This window comes from Scyliorhinus canicula, chromosome 21 (assembly GCF_902713615.1).
Source record: "Scyliorhinus canicula chromosome 21, sScyCan1.1, whole genome shotgun sequence".
NCBI classification, from domain to species: domain Eukaryota; kingdom Metazoa; phylum Chordata; class Chondrichthyes; order Carcharhiniformes; family Scyliorhinidae; genus Scyliorhinus; species Scyliorhinus canicula.
Window position 1 is genome coordinate 1,504,891 of NC_052166.1, and position 19,905 is coordinate 1,524,795.

The window sequence follows — 19,905 nt, forward strand, 5'->3', positions numbered from 1 at the left end:
CCCCCGCATCTTTCCACTGCATCAAGATCCTCCGCCGGGCTACTAGGGATGCAAAGGCCAGGACACCGGCCTCTTTCGCCTCCTGCACTCCCGGCTCCGCCGCAACTCCAAAAATCGCGAGTCCCCACCCTGGTTTGACCCTGGATCCAACCAGCCTCGACACCGTCCCCTGCCACCCCCTTCCAGAATTCTTCCAGTGCTGGGCATGCCCAGAACATATGGGCATGGTTCGCTGGACTCCCCGAGCACCTGGTGCACCTGTCCTCACCCCCAAAGAACCTACTCATCCGAGTCACAGACATATGGGCCCGGTGCAGCACCTTAAATTGGATGAGACTAAGCCTCGCCCTATGTAGGACATTGAGTTCAGCTCATTGGTCAAGATTCTGAATGTGTCTGATCCTCGTAAACATCAATAGGACACATATGAATCTGTGATTTTATTACTCTTGACATTGTGAGGAGGGCACTGATATCAACCAATTGGAGGAGAGGCCACCTGTAGATTAGCTGTGACCTTATCAATGGCGGAGCAGGCTGGAGGAGCCAAATGCTCCTACTTCCTACACATGTACCTAAGAGTCAAAGGCAGCATGAAGAGAAATAATTTTTAGGCAGTGAGTGGTTAGGATCTAGAATGCAACGCCTGAGAGGATCCTGATTCAATCGTGGCTTTGAGAAGGGAGTTGGGTTTGCAGGGCCACAGGGAATAGGAATAGAGGGACATACTCGGAGTTGCTCTTGCAGAGAGTCTGCAGCACAGACATGACAGGACGCTGATGCCAAGCGGAGGGAGGGGTGGCGGTTGAGGCATCACAATGGCTTGAACAGCCACCTTTTTTTAATTTAAAGTGCCCAATTCCTTTTCTTTCCAAGGGGCAATTTAGTGTGGCCAATCTACCTACCCTGCACATCTTTGGGTTGTGGGGTGAGACCCACGCAGACACGGGGAGAATGTGGAAACTCCACATTCAGGACACGGACAGTGACCTGGAGCAGGGATCGAACCTGGATCCTGGCGTCGTGAGGCAGCAGTGCTAACCACAACGCCACCGTGCCGCCCGTTTGAACAGCCATCTTTAGGGAAGCTGAAACCCACGAGCAGGTGAGTGTACCAGTCTGGCAAGGATACCATCAGCCAGACTGTCGATCCTCCCTATCGACCATTGATGGGGGTCACAGAGCAGAACAGAAATAAGGAACTACGGCCATGATCACTGGGGAAGCAGGAACTGGGATCCCTGTGTGGAGCTGGAAGACAGAAACACACATGTCCTCAGCAAATCAAAGCAGATACTTGGATTAATTCCAAAAGGTGATGTACCATCAATTGGACTCAAGACACGATTAGGATCCGAACTGTGGCTTTAATCAGCTAGTTGTTAGCCCGGTAGTCGACTACAGAGTAAGGCCGACCGCCAGGAACTCTGGGTACTTATACCCCGCCTCGGAGGCGGAGTCTACTTGTCTCTCGACCAATTGGTGAGCAGTCACATGACTAGTCCCAGCCAATCGGACGAGAGGCACATGACCAGCCAGAGCCAATGGGAAACCCATGCTCTGCACCAATGGCAGTGCTCACATTCATACCACCACATTCACCCCTTGTGGAGAAAGAAGGCGGGGGGGGGAAGTGGAAGAGAGCGAGAGGGGGGGTCCGAGGACTGGTGGTATGAGCAGCGAAAATCGAGGAAGGTGGGCTGCCCACTGGCTTGTGGCAAAAAAAACAATACTACTACTACTTAAGGTGCAACAGAATAACAACAAAGTCCAAAATGTCCCATGGCCGCATCAGATGGACACGATCAGCCTGTCGGGTGCCCGTGGTGTTCTAGAGGACCATCGCAGTGGAGCCGGTGACGTCGGGCCAATGGTCGTCCTTGCCTCCGGGAGCATCGGACGTAGATGTGTCTCCGTACCCCGGGCCGGTGATGGAGACGCTGTAATCGGGGGAGAGGGGGCATGTGCGCTGGGTCGTAGGGGGCAATTGGGGTTGGGGGGGGGGTGTTGATGTAGGGGGAGAAGGCCGCACTCCGGCGGGTGCCAGGTCCCGAAGAGAGACCGTATCCTGCCGACCGTCGGGATACTCCACGTACGCATACTGCGGGTTGGCGTGGAGTAACTGGACTCACTCAACCAACGGGTCGGACTTGTGCACCCGCACATGTTTCCGGAGCAAGATGGGCCTGGGGGTGGCCAGCCAGGTCGGGAGAGGGGATCCTGAGGACGACTTCCTGGGGAAAACAAGAAGACGTTCATGAGGTTTTTGATTAGTGGTAGTACAGAGGAGAGACCGGATTGAATGTAGGACGTCGGGGATGACCTCTTGCCAACGGGGAATAGGGAGATCTCTGGACCGTAGGGCCAGCAGGATGGTCTTCCAAACGGTGCCATTCTCCCACTCGACCTGACCGTTACCCCGGGGGTTATAACTGGTCGTCCTGCTAGATGCTATGCCCCTGCTGAGCAGGAACTGACGCAGTTCGTCACTCATAAAGGAGGACGCCCGGTCGCTGTGGATGTACGCGGAGTAGGATAGGAGGGCCTTTATGACGGTTGTTGTGGTCATGTCGGGGCAGGGGATGGCGAAAGGGAAGCGGGAGTATTCGTCAATAACACTCAAGAAATATGTGTTACGGTTGTTGGAGGGGAGGGGACCCTTGAAGTCTATACTGAGACGTTCAAAGGGGCGGATGCCTTGATCAGATGCGCTCGTTCGGGCGGTAGAAGTGCGGTTTGCACTCGGCGCAGACGTGGCAGTCCCTGGTGACGGTCCTGACTTCCTCAACGGAGTAGGGCAGGTTGTGGGTCTTAATAAAATGGTAGAAACGGGTGACCACTGGATGGCAGAGGTCCGTGTGGAGGGAGCGGAGGCGGTCAATCTGCGTGCTGGCGCAGGTACCGCGGGATAGGGCATCGGAAGGCTCGTTGAGCTTCCCAGGACGATACAAGATATCGTAGTTGTACGTGGACAACTTGATCCGCCACCGCACGATCTTGTCGTTCTTGATCTTGCCCCTCTGTGCATTGTCGACCATGAAAGCTACTGACCATTGGTCTGTGAGGAGGGTAAATCACCTGCCGGCCAGATAGTGCCTCCAATATTGCACAGCTTCGATTATGGCCTGTGCCTCCTTTTCCACCGAGGAATGGCGGATTTCGGAAGCGTGGCGGGTTCGTGAAAAGAAGGCCACGGGTCTGCCTGCTTGGTTCAGGGTGGCCGCAGAGCTACGTCAGATGCGTCGCTCTCGACCTGGAATGGGAGGGACTCGTCGATAGCATGCATCGTGGCCTTTGCGATATCCGCTTTGATGTGGCTAAAGGCCTGGCGGGCCTCTATCGATAGGGGAAAGGAGGTGGACTGGATGAGGGGGGCGGGCTTTGTCGGCGTAGTTGGGGACCCACTGGGCGTAATATGAGAAGAAGCTCAGGCAGCGTTTGAGGGATTTGAGGGAGTTGGGGAGAGGGAGTTCCATCAGGGGGCGCATGTGTTTGGGGCCTATCACTCCGTTACGCACTACGTAGCCAAGGATGGCTAGATGGTCGGTGCTAAACACGCACTTATCCTTATTGTAAGTTAAATTAAGGAGTTTTGCAGTTCGGAGGAATTTTTGGAGGTTGATGTCGTGGTCCTGCTGGTCGTGGCCGCAGATGGTGACGTTATCGAGATACGGGAAGGTGGCCCGTAAACTGTGCTTGTCGACCGTTCGGTCCATCTCCCGTTGGAAGACCGAGACTCCATTTGTGACACCGAATGGAACCCTGAGGAAGTGGTAGAGGCGCCCGTCAGCCTCGAACGCGGTGTATTTGCGGTCACTCGCGCGGATGGGGAGCTGGTGGTAGGCGGACTTAAGGTCCACCGTGGAGAAGACTTTGTATTTCGCGATCCTGTTAACCAGGTCGGAAATACGGGGGAGAGGATACGCGTCCAGCTGCGTAAACCTGTTGATGGTCTGACTGTAATCGATGACCATCCGGTTTTTCTCCCCAGTCCGAACTACCAGCACTTGGGCTCGCCAGGGACTGTTGCTGGCCTCGATAACTCCTTCCTTAAGGAGCCTCTGGACCTCGGACCCGATGAAGGTCCGGTCCTGGGCACTGTATCGTCTGCTCCGAGTGGCGACAGGTTTACAATCTGGGGTGAGATTAGCAAACAAGGAAGGGGGGTCCACTTTGAGGGACGCGAGGCTGCAAACAGTAAGAGGGGGAATAGGGCCGCCGAATTGAAAGGTCAAGCTCTGCAGGTTGCACTGGAAATCCAGGCCCAAGAATGCCGGAGCGCATAGACGGGGGAGGATGAGGAGTTTGAAGTTTTTGAAGACTCTCCCCTGGACCGTGAGGTCCGCTATGCAGCACCCGGTGATTTGGACGGAGTGCGAACCCGAGGCCAATTCAATCTTATGCTTAACTGGATGGATGGGGAGCGGGCAGCGTCTTACCGTGTCGGGGTGGACAAAACTTTCCGTGCTCCCGGAGTCCAGCAGGCATCTCGTTTTGTGTCCGTTGAGCTGGACCGTTGTCGTAGACTTGGCGAGCGTGCGTGGTCGCGACTGGTCGAGTGTGCTGGAAGCAAGTCGTGGTGAGAGTTCCAGATCATCCTCAGTGGCAGAGTAATCGCTTGCAGGGCCTTCCGTGTTGGTCCAAGATGGCGGCGCCCAGGACCCGCATGTGGAGTCGGGGTCCCAAGATGGCAGCGCCCAGGACCCGCACGTGGAGTCCGGGGCCCAAGATGGCGGCGCCCGTGGGAACCTCGTGGCGGCTGGGGGCAGTGTCAGTGGCATCTGCTGGCCAGTCGGGGCAGCTGGGAGTGAGGGTCGGGAGGACCTTGAGGCCGTTGCGGGGGCCGGGAGGCGGGCCGGAGACGTTGGTGCGCGGCGCTGGGCCCTAGGGGGCGATCCGCGGTCGCTGCGCAGACAGCAGCGACCGACTTGGTCTGGCAGACCACCGCGTAGTGGCCCTTCTTCCCGCAGCTCTTGCACAGAGCGGAGCGTGCCGGGCAGCGCGGATGCTTGGAGAGACCACAAAAATAGCAACGGGGCCCCGCTAGTTTGTCGGTGCGACCCGCAGCGCAGGCTTTGGGGGGGGGGGGGGGGGGGTCAGGGTCCACGGAGGACGGGCGCGTGCCATGAAGTCCAGGGGGTTGCTGCGCGGCCATTGGCGTATGCGCGGGCGTTCAGGTCAGCAACCTCCAGGGAGGTTGCACGAGTCCGTGCCGTAGCTAGGCTGAGGGTGTTCTTCTCCAGCAATCGTTGGCGGATAGAAGGGGGCTGCATGCCAGCAACGTAAGCGTCTCTGATTAAATGTTGCATGTGCTCAGTCGCCGAAACTTGGAGACACGCGCACGTTCTCCCTAGAGCTGCGAGGGCTTGGTAAAACTCGTCGAGTGACTCACCAGGGAACTGTTGTCTAGTCAGGAGATGCCGTACGTAAACTTCGTTGACCGGCCGGAGAAAGTGTCCTTTGAGAATCTCCATGGCCGCATCATAATCGCTTTTGTCCTCAATCATTGAGTATATCGCTGTGTCCACGCACGAGTGGAGGATGTGGAGTTTCTGCTCCTTGGTGGGCTTGCCGGCTGCAGTCGTCAGGTAGCTATTAAAACATGCCTGCCAGTGTTTAAAGATTGCAGACGCATTTGCAGCATGCGGGCTGGTACGGAGGCAGTCAGGCTTGATGCGAAGCTCCATTCCAAAATTCTAGCTGATTAAATTGATGTACCATCAATTGGACTCTAGACACGATTAGGATCCGAACTGTGGCTTTAATCAGCTAGTTGTTAGCCAGGTGGTCGACTACAGAGTAAGGCCGACTGCCGGGAACTCTGGGTACTTCTACCCCGCCTTGGAGGCGGGGTCTACTTGCCTCTCGACCAATTGATGAGCAGTCACATGACTAGTCCCAGCCACTCGGACGAGTCACATGACCAGCCAGAGCCAATGGGAAACCCATGTTCTGCACCAATGGCAGTGCTCACATTCATACCACCACAAAAGGTAAAGTCCAGAATGATTTATTTTGACCAACTGGGCTGCCAGCTCATTTTACTGAATGAAGATTCGGGCAGTATGGTACAGAGCCTTTTTTTTCTTTATAAGTTTAGAGTATCCAATTTCCCCCCCCAATTAAGCGGCAATTCAGGGTGACCAATCCACCTACCCTGCACATCTTTGGGTTGTGGGGGTGAGACCCACGCAGACACGGGGAGAATGAGTAAACTCCACACGGACAGTGAACCGGAGCCGGGATCGAATCCGGGTCCTTGGCGCCGTGAGGCAGCAGTGCTAACCACTGCGCCACCGTGCCGCTCGTGTGGTGCAGTTTCAATTCCGTTTTTTTCCTTACCTTTCCGTCTGAGCTTGGTTCTGGTCATACTGAAAACGCAGCCGTTTCAGGTGTGCTGGAATGGAAGATTGTTGGAAAGGGGGCTGAAAACAACAGCTTAAAGTACTGACATATTCCCAACCTCCCTGTCCCCTCTCCCCAGCATCCACTGCCCTCTCTGAGCTCCCGCTGTTAACCACCATAGACCAAACTGGCAGAACACCTCCTTTTCAGAAGGAAAAAATGGTGAGTAAAACGGGGAATAAGGGTCCCAACTGCTTTTTCCCTTCTGGGAATTTGCTGGAGGTGGAGATTTGTCTGAGGGGCCTTTGGCAAACACAAACCTGTGTGGTAGCATTCTTCATACCAGAACACACAGCATGAATTACTGAAACTAGCAGCGCCTCTCAGAAAGGAAGTGTTTGTATTTAGATTTCCCCCTTCGAAAAGTCCCATGCACGTATTTAATATTTTCTGAGATGTAATCACCGTTGCTCAGTTGGCAGCCAATCCTCACAGAGCAAGATTCCTGAATCACAAATGAAGCAGCGCTCAGGTAAACTGGTCCTGGTGACCGAGGGGGAAATATTGGCCAGGACAATGTCAAATCCATGCAGATGCTGGCAGAAACAGAAAATGCTGGACAATCTCAGCAGCTATGACAGCCTCTGTGGTGACAGAAGGAAGCTAACCTTTCGAGTCTGGATGACTCTTTGTCAAAGCAATGTCAGGTATATTTTCCCCTCCCTCTTCTCTTTCCACATTCCTGAGAAGGCCGTTCCCTCCCTCCTTTCCCTTCCCATGCTCAATGCAACACTTGCCTTTTCACCCCCGCCCTTTCCACTGTCCAAGGTGGTAAAGACTCCTCACGGGTGAGACAGTGGTCTGCTTGTACATCATTCCCGTTCATGTACCGTGATTACTGCTGAGGGTGCGGGACTCCTCTGACTAAACATGGCTTGCGGTGCACTGCTGTTTATTTAATCCCCTGCCCTCACAGTCCTTCCATTGAGTTGGTCCCCCACCCCCTCCCCACCCCACCCACTACACCTTTCCCTGCCTGTGGACTAGATTAAAACCTGGATCACTTGCTATGAGGAAAGGTCATCTTAGAGCAGAACAAATTCCTGCTGCTCCTTAAATCTTTCTCAGCTGTCTGCACAGGCAGGTGGGGCCTTTATTGAATATCTCATTTGGAAGGTTAGAGGTGTTGCTCAATACGGCACTGATGCATGCTGGGACTTGAATATACAATTGACTGGCTCCGTGAACTAGTTACACTTGTCGACAGGGACATTCTTCGAACAGGAACTAGCTTTCAGGATACACATTACTGGTTGAAAACTCTTTAGGACTGATGCACTATCAATTACGACGAGACGAGAGTAGAGAGTAATCGAGGCTTTATTACTCTGAGATGTGTAGCCTCCCGCAGCTGTTACCGAAATGGCTACAGCTCGGTGAGCACACACATTTATACTCCGCCTACTGGGCGGAGCCAGAAGGCAGGGTTCTACCCCCATACCTGTAGTACAGGAGCCTTACCGTAATACACCTCATATGTGATATATATACAACAGTGGTGACTACCACAAGGACATCCTGAATCAGTTCATGTTGAAATTCAGGCTCGCTTTTGTTTTGAGCTTGGGTGATTTCTAATGGATTGTGGTGGAATTCTTTGGTCGTTTCAGGAGAGATCTATTGCCCCGTCTCCTCACTCTGGGAGGTTGATCTCCCCGAAAAGGATTTCCAGGTTATCAAATTCCCAAAGCAGCTCGGTGAAGTGTACCAACGTGCCCTGGCAGAGTGGAAACCTACAGATGCCGAGCATCACCCAGGCCAGCAGCTATCCTGAGGCAAGTCCAGGCTCACTGCTTGGCAGCATGGGTGACACAAAGGTTTGGCAATGGCGGTTGATGTAAAATTCTACAGGTGGCTTGTGAATGTGATGCAACACCAGTGGTTAGCACAGCTGTCTCACAGCGCCAGGGTCCCAGGTTCGATGCCGATGGGTCACTGTCTGTGTGGAGTCTCAACGTTCTCCCCGTGTCTGTGTGGGTTTCCTCCCGGTGCTCTGGTTTCCTCCCACACGTCCCGAAAGATGTGCAGGTTAGGTGGGTTGGCCATGATAAATTGTCCCTAAGTGTCCAAAAATATGCAGGTTAGATGGAGTTATGTGGATAAGGGTGGGGGAGTGGGCCTAGGTAGGGTGCTCTTTCAGAGGATGGCTGCAGACGATGGGCCGAATGGCCTCCTTCTGCACTGTATAAATTCTATGGAATTCTATGGATTCTTCTATGGAAAAACTGTGGATGTGCACACTACTGTTTTCTCCACCAACTCTCAAACCATTGCCTGACTTGCTGATTATTTCCTGAGTATTAATCGTATAAAATACTCCACAGATACTGTCTGACCCGCTGAGTATTAACTGTGTAAAATACTCCACAGATACTGTCTGACCCGCTGAGTATTAACTGTGTAAAATACTCCACAGATACTGTCTGACCCACTGAGTATTTGTGAAGTATTAACTGTATAAAATTATCCACAGATACTGTCTGACCCGCTGAGTATTTCGTGAGTATTAATTGCATAAAATATTCCAGATATTGGGCGAAAGTATTCAAAAAAATGCCTAGGTTCATTTCTGGCGAGATATTGGTGAGAATCCCAATGTTCGGGCAGAGTTCCCATTGTGGACTTTCTGCACTTCCAGCAGTGTGCGAGGCGGGGCCTAAACATGGCGGCAAGCCTGGCTTCAGAGTGATCGGTCCATTTCAAAGTGACAATAAAGCATCCCTTCCCCGTCCCAACCTCGCTGGCACTAAGTTATCTGCTGGCATTGGGGCATTCAGATCCCTCCCCCTCCCCTTCCTGCTCGTATCAGCCCTGCCCTCTTCCAATCGCCAGCTCGAGGGGCTCTCCACCAGGTAAGCGAGACCCCACTTTTAAAAAATGTATTTAAAATGTTCTTTTTTCCAATTAAGGGTCAATTTAGTGTGGCCAATCCACCTACCCTGCACATCTTTGGGTTGTGGGAATGAGACCCACGCAGAAACAGGGGGCAAGATTCTCCGCAAATGCGGAGAATCGTAAAGGCTGCCGTGGGACAGGTCGTGACCCACGGCAGCCTCCACGCCCACTTCCGGGGCCGATTCTCTCCCCCGGGCGGGGCTAGGAGCGAGGCCCCGTGCGTCACGGCGGTCGTCAAGGCTTCACGCCAAGCATCACGCCGGCTGACGCAGCCCATGACGTCAGCCACGCATGCGCAGGTTGGACAACGCCGTCTTTTCCTTCAGCCGCCCCGCAAGACGTGGCGGCTTGATCTTGCAGGGTGGCGGAGGGAAAAGAGTGCGTCCGTTACGGACGCACGGCCGTGGTACTGCCGTGCCAATCGGGGCCCCCAGATGCCCCAAACGGGCATCTGGCGCCCGTTTCCCGACGGTAGCAAGCAGGTGTGTTTGCTGCCGTGTTGAAACGGGATTGAACTCCCGGCCGCTCGGCCCATCAGCCTCGGAGAATCGCCGCTTGCCGCGATTCGTGGCGTGGGCCGGGCGTGGGGGGGGGTGGAGGGGGGGGGGGAGGGGGAGAATAGCGGGAGGGCGTGAAAAATGTCGGGAGGCCCTCCCGCTATTCTCCCACCCGGCATGGGGGACGGAGAATCGCGCCCAGGGAGAATGTGCAAAGTCCACACGGACAGTGACCTGGGGCTGGGATCGAACCATGGGGCTCGCCATATGCCCCCCGCCCTTTGAGGCCCTGCTTCTATCAGGCCATTCCTCCTTTCATGCCACACCCCTTGACAGTGCCAATCTGGCAGAATGTCCTTGACCACACGGGGACTCCAATGTTCTCCTCCAGGAGGCGGGAGATTCTGGCTCCAAACCGGCCCGGCACATTTCAATGGCCAGTTAAATATGCGAAACTGGTTCACATGCGAGGATGTGCGAAAGGAGTGCGGGTGAAGGGGAGGGGAGGGCGAGTGATTGGAGCAAGCAGGAGAGCATAGAGGAGGACGAGGCGAGGCAGGGTAAGAATGAAGGAGTCGACCGTAGAGAGAACAGTAGGCGGAAGGGTGAGCATGGAAAGACAGGAAAGGGGAATCTGCGGGGGAGAAGGTTGAAGAAGGGCAGATTTGGAAGGTTGTGGAGTGCTGTAAAGAAGGGAGGAGGGAATGATACAGAAGGCGGACAGATTGTAGGGCGGAGAAGGAAAGGTGGACGAATCGGTGGGGGGGGGGGGGGGGGGGGGTCGTTGGTCGTCTCCTTACACCACGTGAGTGCTTAGGAACTGAGGAGGAACCAAGTGTACAATATCTGTGCTTCAGCGACAGTTAGAGCAGCCCGATCTCGGACCCAGGTCGCAGACTGCATTTCCCTGGCTCCAAAGATATCGATAGCCCTGAATTTCTACATGTCTGGGTCATTCCGGGCAATGTTGGTTCAGGTCGGGTCGGAGCTGCAGCGGGCAGGTTGGCAGATACACATTTCAATAAAACACATTGGCACTGTTCTCAAACCTGCTGAACTACTCTCGGCCAATTTCCTCTTACCTTCCTTCGTGTTACAGCTGCCTTCCAGGTGAAAGATTTCCTGATTTACTATTGAGAAAGGGAAATGGCATTGTAGTAGAGGCAGTCAGAAAACTTCAACAATAAAAGAAGCAGTGCATGGATCAGCTACCCGGAATGGACAGGTGACTCGCAGTGACCACTAGCGTAATGTGTTTGACTGACAACTGCCCTCTGAAATGGCCTGAACAAGCCTGAGGGATGGGCAAGAAATGGTGGCCTCACATGCACTGCCCACATTCCTGGAAAGAATAAGGCAGCAGCTACCCTGGAAGGGAGTGACGAGGTTAAAACTTGTACTGTCCTGCCCCCAACATTGATGTTTTTGGAGGAAATTGGGAGGCTTGGTAGCAAACCAATCAAGGGCAAGATGTACACAGAGCGATGAGTGTCTAGGAGTGACTGGTTGCAAGAAAATGATCTGGCCTACGAGATTTCAGTGGGAGCTGTAAATGGCAGGAGCCTGAGGGCTATCTGCTGACTCACTCTACTTTCAGTAAACATTTGGGCGATGCCTTTCACAAGAACTTCCGTCTTTCATAGCACGGTTTCAACCACATTCCCTCCCCGTCCCTCACCATCTTGCCAGCAGTTGGGCCAGCAGCGTATGACAGTTGGCAGCAGTCATACCCTCGGTGCACATTCTTCAGAAATAGGCTGCAGTTGTTTACCTGAAGCTTTTTAACGGCCTTGCCAACCGTTCCTTGGCGAGGAGCGACACTGTGGGGTGGAAGGCATTACAAATAAACAATCTAGCTGCATGCTAACTGCTGCTCTGGCCTGCCAACTGGGAATCTCATCAAATCTCATTATTGTACATACTTACACTGGTCAAGTTCCTTCTCCATTGCTCCTTGGTGGGCCTGCAACTCCTTCAGCTCTTCATCGTTCACTCTTTTCTCTGAAATACATGGGCACATGAGAGTGAGCGGTGAACACCATGGTCAACAGCGAGTACATTTGATATTTGTGATTTCCGTGCTGGTATTGGGGAGGTGAGGGAGGGGCGGGGGTGGCAGCGCTCATCAAACTGAGGGGCATTTTCCCTGAACACAAGGTGCACTCTCTGGCTTGACTGGCCAGTTGATCGTGGGGAGACCCGCAGAGCGGGTTAGCTGCCGGGTAAAGCTCCATCGCCATGCAAACTCTACCCCCCACCGCCTGACAAGGTCCTAGCTAACATTCCAACTTCGTTCCACCATGCCCAGTGTCGCGTTTCATTTACCTCCAGCTGGCATTTTGGCTCATGCTCTAATTGCTCCTTGAGAAGGTGGTGGGTGAGTTGCCATCTTGAACCCACTGCAGTCCCGTGTGGTGTGGGTACACGCATGCCTCCCACCCCAATGCAAAAAAATGGTTGGGTTTGGAACAGGTGAGATGTGAAAATGTTTTTTAAAAAGTCTGTACGCTGCCTCCAAATCGGCCGCCTCCGGTTTTAATGGAGACGGGACAGGAAGGTGGTCAACAGACACATTCCCAGGAGGTGGGTTGGCCATTTACATGTTATAAAAAAGGCTGCTGTGCCTCACATTTACTCCAGGTTTCCAAGACCTCGGGAAACACCAAGAGCGAAAAGGACGTGGGGATGGGCTGGGTGGAAAAGGCACGTGTCTTTACAGCGCTGCTTGTGGGTCGAGGAGCAAGAATTATTCCTCCACGCTTAGCTGCTTCCCTGCCTGCTAGTAGAAGCTTCCCGCCCCACTCCACCTGGCGATCCAAAAAGCACCCCTGTCATGTGAGAGTGCCTTTAAGAAATGGGTGTTTATTACTGCAGTGATGTCAGAGAGTGGGTGGAGCTGGGCAGTCTGTCAGCTTTTTACTTTCATTTTAGGCTGTTTGCTGCAGGGTGTGTTTTAGTTTCGTTTTCAGAGCTGGATAGCTGCAGTCATAGCCAGAAGGTGTATTAGAGTCTCTCTCTGTAATCTAAAGACTGTAAATCGATCCTGGTGATTACAAACTAATAACAGTAGCGACTTTAACCTGATGTGCTTCTGGTAAAAGATGTTTTATGTCACATGGATGTTAAAAGGAAAGCTTAAAGGATTACTTAGTGTTGTATTCTTTGGGGGTTGTATTTGAATTGATGGTCGCTAAGATGTTCACTGTATGTTTTAACTTGAGTTCATAGAATAAACATTGTTTTGCTTTAAAAAATACTTTTCCATTTCTGCTGTCCCACACCTGTAGAGTGGGCCGTGTGCTCCCCATACCACAATCTATTAAAAGTTGTGGGTCAGGTGAACTCCATGATACACTTTGGGGTTCTCTAAACCCTGGCCCATAACATACCCCCCTTTCCCGATGAGATATCCCGGGATCCAAAAGATTGCTGCTGAAGTAGCATAACAGCAGTTTTTATGCATTTTTTAAATGATGGCGTAGCAATAATGGCTGAAATGGCCCGAGTGAGTCTCTCCGTTCCAAAGGACAATTAGGAATGGGTAAGAAATGCTGGCCTCACCCAGCGATGCCCCACATCCCCTTGAAAAGATAAACACGGTCGATAATATTACATTACCTTCAATTAAGGTCTTGATTTTTTTCACGATCTCTCCAATGTTAGGTTCCACTTTCTGCCCTGAAACAGAATTTGTTTGACATTAGTCAGAAATAGAAACCAAAGCTAATTATGACGAGTGGAGGGTTGTTCGCGGAAGTTTAATCACAAAAGCAAACGAAACAGGACTGTTTCCAAGGGCAGAAGGTCAATAAATAGAGGGCACAGGTTTACGGCTATTGCCGATTGAACCAGGGACGACATGAGGAAAAGCTTTTCGTTCAAACAGGGCATGGTTAGGATTGGAATCCACTGCCTGATAGGGGAGGTGGACACAGATCCAGCAGCTATCAAAAGGGGGACTGGAACATATCTGTCGGAGAGAGAGTTAGAGAGGAGGGAAAGATATACTGACATGAAGGCAATCCAGAGGAGGTTCACTCGGTTGATCCCGGGTAGGGAAGGATTTTCTCATGAGGAGAGGTTGAGGAGGTTGGGCCTGTGCTCATTGGAGTTTAGAAGAATGAGAGGCGGCCTTATTGAGACATTCGGATTCTCAGGGGGTTTGACAGGGTCGATGCTGAGAGGCTGTTTCCCCTTGTGGGAGAGTCTGGGACCAGAGGGCAGAATCTCAGGGTCAGGGGGTCAGCCATTTGAGGCAGAGATGAGGAGGAATTTCTTCCCTCAGAGGGGAGTGAATCTGTGGAATTCTTTACCACAGATGGGCTGTAGAGGGGCTGGGCCGTTCAGTATGTTCAAGGCTGAGAGAGACATTTTTAATCAATGAGGGTTATGGGGATGTGGCGGAAAGTGGAGTTAAGGATTATCGTGTCAGAACAGTAAGGACCTCATTTGAATGGTAGAGCATTGGTCGGGGAATCTAAATCACAGGGGGAGCGGGGTCGGGGGAACATTCTCAGGATAAGGGGGCCAATTTTTCAGGGCTGAGGTGAGGAGAAGTTTCTTTGCTTGAAAGGTTGTGAATCTTTGGAATTCTCCACCTCAGTGGGTTGAGGATGTTCCGTCGCCGAAGACATTTAGGAGTTGGGAGTAGACGGATCTTCGGTCTCTGCTCTTGGGAATCGAGGGATGTGGGGAGCGGGCGGGCAAGTGGTGGTGAAGCCCAAGGATAGCCACGTTTATGCTGGACGGCAGAGATGTCACGGTGGTGCGTTAAATTCCAAATGGCCGCCAGGCTGGAAGAGTTAGGGATAGGGCAAGGAATCAACTTCGGGCCAGAGAAGGCAATGGGGGGGGGGTTGTTTAAAGGATTCAGATAAAAGTGGATAAAGGGAAACTATCTCCAGAAGGATTCCAGAGTTTAAGACGATTGGAAAAGAGGTTGTGGCAGCTTGCAGTGAAACTTCTCCTTTTTTAAAAAACATATTTTATGACAGACATGTATCAAAGCAGGTTGCAGCAAATAAACACCCCGGGAAACATACTTCCCAACAATCAACGATACAGTCTGCACACATTTATCCCCTTTTTCACCCTCCCCCACCCCCCTGCGACGAACAGCCCCTCAAACACGGTCACAAACATCCCCCACCTTTTCTCAAAGCCCCCTGCAGAGCCCCTTAGCTCATACTTTATCTTCTCCAACCGCAGGAAGTCATACAGGTCACCCAACCAAGCCGCTACCCCCGGTGGCTATGCCGACCGCCACTCCAGCAAAATTCCGTGCAAACAGAGAGGCGAAAGCCACGACATCGGCCTTTCCCCTCTCCATGACCTCCGACATCTCTGAAACCCCAAATATCACCACCAAAGGGTCCGGGTCCACCTCCTCCTCCACTATCCTGGCGAAGACCGCAAATACTCCTGCCCAGAATCTTCCCAACTTTTCACAACCCCAAAACATGTGCGCATGATTCACTGGCCCCCGCCCACATCTCTCACATTTATCTGCTACCCCCTGAAAGAACCCACTCATTCTCGCACGAGTCATATGCACCCTGTGCACCACTTTAAACTGTACCAGGCTCATCCTTGCAACAAGAGGTTCCCTTTACCCTTCGCAATGTCTCACTCCATACTCCCCAATTGATCCCCCTAAGGTGAAACCTCTTTAAGAAATTACAGGCTCTTGGGGAAAGCATTGGGGGGGAGGGGGGAAAGAGAAGTGGGACCAATTGAATGGTGCTGACACGATGAGTCGAACAGCTTCCACCTGCACCATTCCCGAGCCCCCCCTGTGCATTCGTACCCAGCTCCATTTCCATTGGCAGTTCCAGGCAGTCGTCCAATACCGGAGTGGTTTCCCCTGTTTGAAGAAAATGGGAGAAATGGTCAAATGGAGGAAGGTAACCGAGGGGGTGAAATAGGCCGAGACAGACCGCCAAGTGACACCCGCTAGCATGGCCAGGATGGGAGGAATGGCCGCCCCACTCTGATGTGCTTCTTATGAGAGGAAATTGGTCAGAAATGTAATTTTCCCCACATTAATTCATCCCCTTGGTTGGGTTTGAAGCCCCCCCCTCAACCATCTCCCTCACCCCCTCCCTCCTCACACTTCCTCCAACCTCTCATCAACCCATCCCACTCACACCTCCTCCATTCCCCTCACATATCCTACCCCTCCCCAAAGCCTCCCCGTCACACCCCCTCCTCTCACACCTCTTCCCCCTCACACCTCCTCCCCCTCACAGCCCCTCCTCCCCCTCACACCCCCTCCCCCCTCACACCCCTCCCCCTCACACCCCCTCCTCCCCATCACACCCCCTCCCCCTCACACTCCCTCCTCCCCATCACACCCCCTCCCCTCACACCTCCTCCCCCTCACACCCCCTCCCCCTCACACCCCCTCCCCCTCACACCCTCCTCCCCACACCCCCTCCCCCTCACACCCCCTCCTCCTCACACCCCTCCTCCCCCTCACACCTCCTCCCCCTCACACCCCCTCTTCCCCATCACACCCCCTCCCCCTCACACCCCCTCCTCCCCATCACACCCCCTCCTCCCCTCCCCCTCACACCCCCTCCTCCCCATCACACCCCCTCCTCCCCATCACACCCCCTCCCCATCACACCCCTCCCCCCTCCCCATCACACCCCCTCCTCTCCATCACACCCCCTCCCCTCCCCATCACATCCCCTCCTCCCCTCCCCATCACCCCCTCCTCCCCATCACACCCCCTCCCCCCCCCCATCACACCCCCTCCCCCTCCCCATCACACCCCTCCCCATCCCCATCACACCCCCTCCTCCCCTCCCCATCACACCCCCTCCTCCCCTCAAACCACCTCTTCCTGACAACCCCTTCACATCTGCTCCTCCCCCTCACACCCCCTCCCCATCACACCCCCTCCTCGCCTCCCCATCACACCCCCTCCTCCCCTCCCCATCACACCCCCTCCTCCCCTCCCCATCACACCCCCTCCTCCCCTCCCCATCACACACCCTCCCCCTCCCCATCACACCCCCTCCCCCCCATCACACCCCTCCCCGCTCCCCATCACACCCCCTCCCCCCCTCCCCATCACACCCCCTCCCCCTCCCCATCACACCCCCTCCCCATCACACCCCGTCTCCCCCTCCCCATCACACCCCCTTCCCTTCCCCATCACACCCCCTCCCCCTCCCCATCACACCCCCCCCTCCCCATCACACCCCCCTCCCCATCACACCCCCTCCCCATCACACCCTCCCCCTCCCCATCACACCCCTCCCCCCTCCCCATCACACCCCCTCCCCCCTCCCCATCACACCCCCGTCCTCCCCTCCCCATCACACCTCCTCCCCCCTCCCCATCACACCCCCTCCTCCCCTCCCCATCACACCCCCTCCCCCTTCCCCATCACACCCCCTCCTCCCCTCCCCTCCCCATCACACCCCCTCCCCCCTCCCCATCACACGCCCTCCCCCCTCCCCATCACACCCCCTTCCCCCTCCCCATCACACCCCCTCCTCCCTCCCCATCACACCCCCTCCCCCCTCCCCATCACACCCCCTCCCCCCTCCCCATCACACCCCCTCCTCCCTCCCCATCACATCCCCTCCCCCCTCCCCATCACACCCCTCCCCATCACACCCCCTCCTCCCTCCCCATCACACACCCCTCCTCCCCATCACAACCCCCTCCCCATCACACCCCCTCCCCCCTCCCCATCACAACCCCCTCCCCCCTCACACCCCCTCCCCATCACACCCCCCCCCCCTCCCCCCTCCCCATCACACTCCCTCCTCCCTCCCCATCACACCCCCTCCTCCCTCCCCATCACACCCCCTCCCCCCTCACACCCCCTCCCCCCTCCCCATCACACCCCCTCCCCCCTCACACCCCCTCCCCCTCCCCCTCCCACCCCCTCCCCCCTCCCCATCACACCCCTCCCCCCCTCCCCATCACACCCCCCTCCCCATCACACCCCCCTCCCGCCCTCCCCATCACACCCCCTCCCCCCCCCTCCCCATCACACCCCTCCCCCCCCTCCCCATCACACCCCCTCCCCCCCTCCCCATCACACCCCCCTCCCCCCTCACACCCCCTCCCCCCCTCCCCATCACACCCCCTCCCCCCGCACACACCCCCTCCCCCCCATCCCCATCACACCCCCTCGCCCCCTCCCCATCACACCTCCCTCCTCCCTCCCCATCACACTCCCTCCTCCCTCCCCATCACACTCCCTCCTCCCTCCCATCCCTCCTCCCTCCCCATCACACCCCCTCCTCCCTCCCCATCACACCCCCTCCCCCCTCCCAATCACACCCCTCCCCCCCTCCCCATCACACCCCCCTCCCCCCCTCCCCATCACACCCCCTCCCCCCCTCACACCCCCCGCCCCCCCTCCCCCAAGCACACCCCCTCCCCCCTCCCCATCACACCCCCGTCCCCCCCCTCCCCCCCTCCCCATCACACCCCCTCCCCCCCCTCCCATCACAACCCCCTCCCCCCCTCCATCACACCCCTCCCCCCCTCCCATCACAACACCCCTCCCCCATCACACCCCCGCCCCCCCCTCCCCATCCAAACCCCCTCCCCCCCCCTCCCCATCACAACCCCCGCCCCCCCCCTCCCCATCACACCCCCTCCCCCTCCCCCTCACACCCCCTCCCCCCCTCCCCGTCACACCACCTCCCCCCCTCCCCGTCACATCACCTCCCCCCCTCCCCGTCACATCACCTCCCCCCCTCCCCATCACCCCCCCTCCCCATCACACCCCCTCCCCCCCTCCCCATCACACCCCCTCCTCCCCTCCCCATCACACCCCCTCCCCCGTCCCCATCACACCCCCTCCCCCCTCCCCATCACACCCCCTCCTCCCTCCCATCACACCACCTCCCCCCCTCCCCATCACACCCCCTCCCCTTCACACCCCCTCCTCCCCTCCCCATCACACCCCCTCCCCCTTCCCCATCACACCCCCTCCCCCTTCCCCATCACACCCCCTCCTCCCCTCCCCATCACACCCCTCCTCCCTCCCCATCACACCACCTCCCCCCCTCCCCATCACAAACCCCTCCCCCTTCACACCCCCTCCTCCCCTCCCCATCACACCCCCTCCTCCCTCCCCCATCACACCCCCACCTCCCCCCTCCCCGTCACACACCCCCTCCCCCCCTCCCCGTCACAACCACCTCCTCCCCCCTCCCCGTCACATCACCTCCCCCCTTCCCCCATCACAACCCCCCCTTCCCCATCACAACCTCCCCTTCCCCATCACAACCTCCCCTTCCCCATCACACCCCCCCTCCCTCCCCATCACACCCCCTCCTCCCTCCCCATCACACCACCTCCCCCCCCTCCCCATCACAACCCCTCCCCCTTCACACCCCCTCCTCCCCTCCCCATCACAACCCCCTCCCCCTTCCCCATCACACCCCCCCTCCCCCTTCCCCATCACACCCCCGCCTTCCTCCCAACACCCCACCTCTCCCCTCCCCATCACAACCCCTCCCCCTTCACACCCCCTCCTCCCCTCCCCATCACACCCCCCTCCCCCTTCACCCAGCACACCCCCTCCCCTTCCCCATCACACCCCCTCCTCCCCTCCCCATCACACCCCTCCCCATCACCTCCTCCCCCCACACCCCCTCCTCCCTCCCCATCACACCCCCTCCCCTTCCCCATCACACCCCCTCCTCCCCTCCCCATCACACCCCCTCCTCCCCTCCCCATCACACCCCCTCCTCCCCTCCCCATCACACCCCCGCCTCCCCTCCCCATCACACCCCCTCCCCCCTCCCCATCACACCACCTCCCCCCCCCTCACACCCCCTCCCCCCCTCCCCATCACACCCCCTCCCCCCCTCCCCCCTCACACCACCTCTTCCTGACAACTCCTCCCCTTCACATCTGCTCCTCCCCCTCACCCCCTGCGCCCCCTCACCCCTCCCCGCCATCTAGTCTTCATTCTGTCGCCCCCCCCCCGCGCGGTTGAAATTTGAATATTTTGGGCGCGAACCCAACACGTGCCGCGCGGCGGGAGAAGCTGCGGTGGGCGGGGCTTGTGTGGCGGTGGGCGGGGCTTGTGTGGTAAGGGCGGGGCTTCTGTTGTGTAATTTCCGTCAGT

At 56.3% G+C, this 19,905-nt stretch overlaps 1 protein-coding gene across 1 annotated transcript in view; it reads right to left on the reverse strand.

Moving 5' to 3' along the window:
- The window catches only part of LOC119955803 (synaptonemal complex central element protein 1-like), a 55,446-nt gene extending 35,773 nt beyond the window's left edge, over positions 1 to 19,673 (reverse strand). The window contains exons 1-6 of the mRNA XM_038782393.1: positions 19,660 to 19,673; positions 15,604 to 15,660; positions 13,416 to 13,475; positions 11,724 to 11,798; positions 10,880 to 10,927; positions 6,343 to 6,397 (exon numbers count right to left, since the gene is read on the reverse strand). Coding sequence (XP_038638321.1) covers positions 6,343 to 6,397; positions 10,880 to 10,927; positions 11,724 to 11,798; positions 13,416 to 13,475; positions 15,604 to 15,619 — 254 coding nt within the window. The 5' untranslated portion in view covers positions 15,620 to 15,660; positions 19,660 to 19,673. The remainder of the gene's footprint in view (positions 1 to 6,342; positions 6,398 to 10,879; positions 10,928 to 11,723; positions 11,799 to 13,415; positions 13,476 to 15,603; positions 15,661 to 19,659) is intronic.
- Between the last annotated feature and the right edge of the window lie 232 nt (positions 19,674 to 19,905).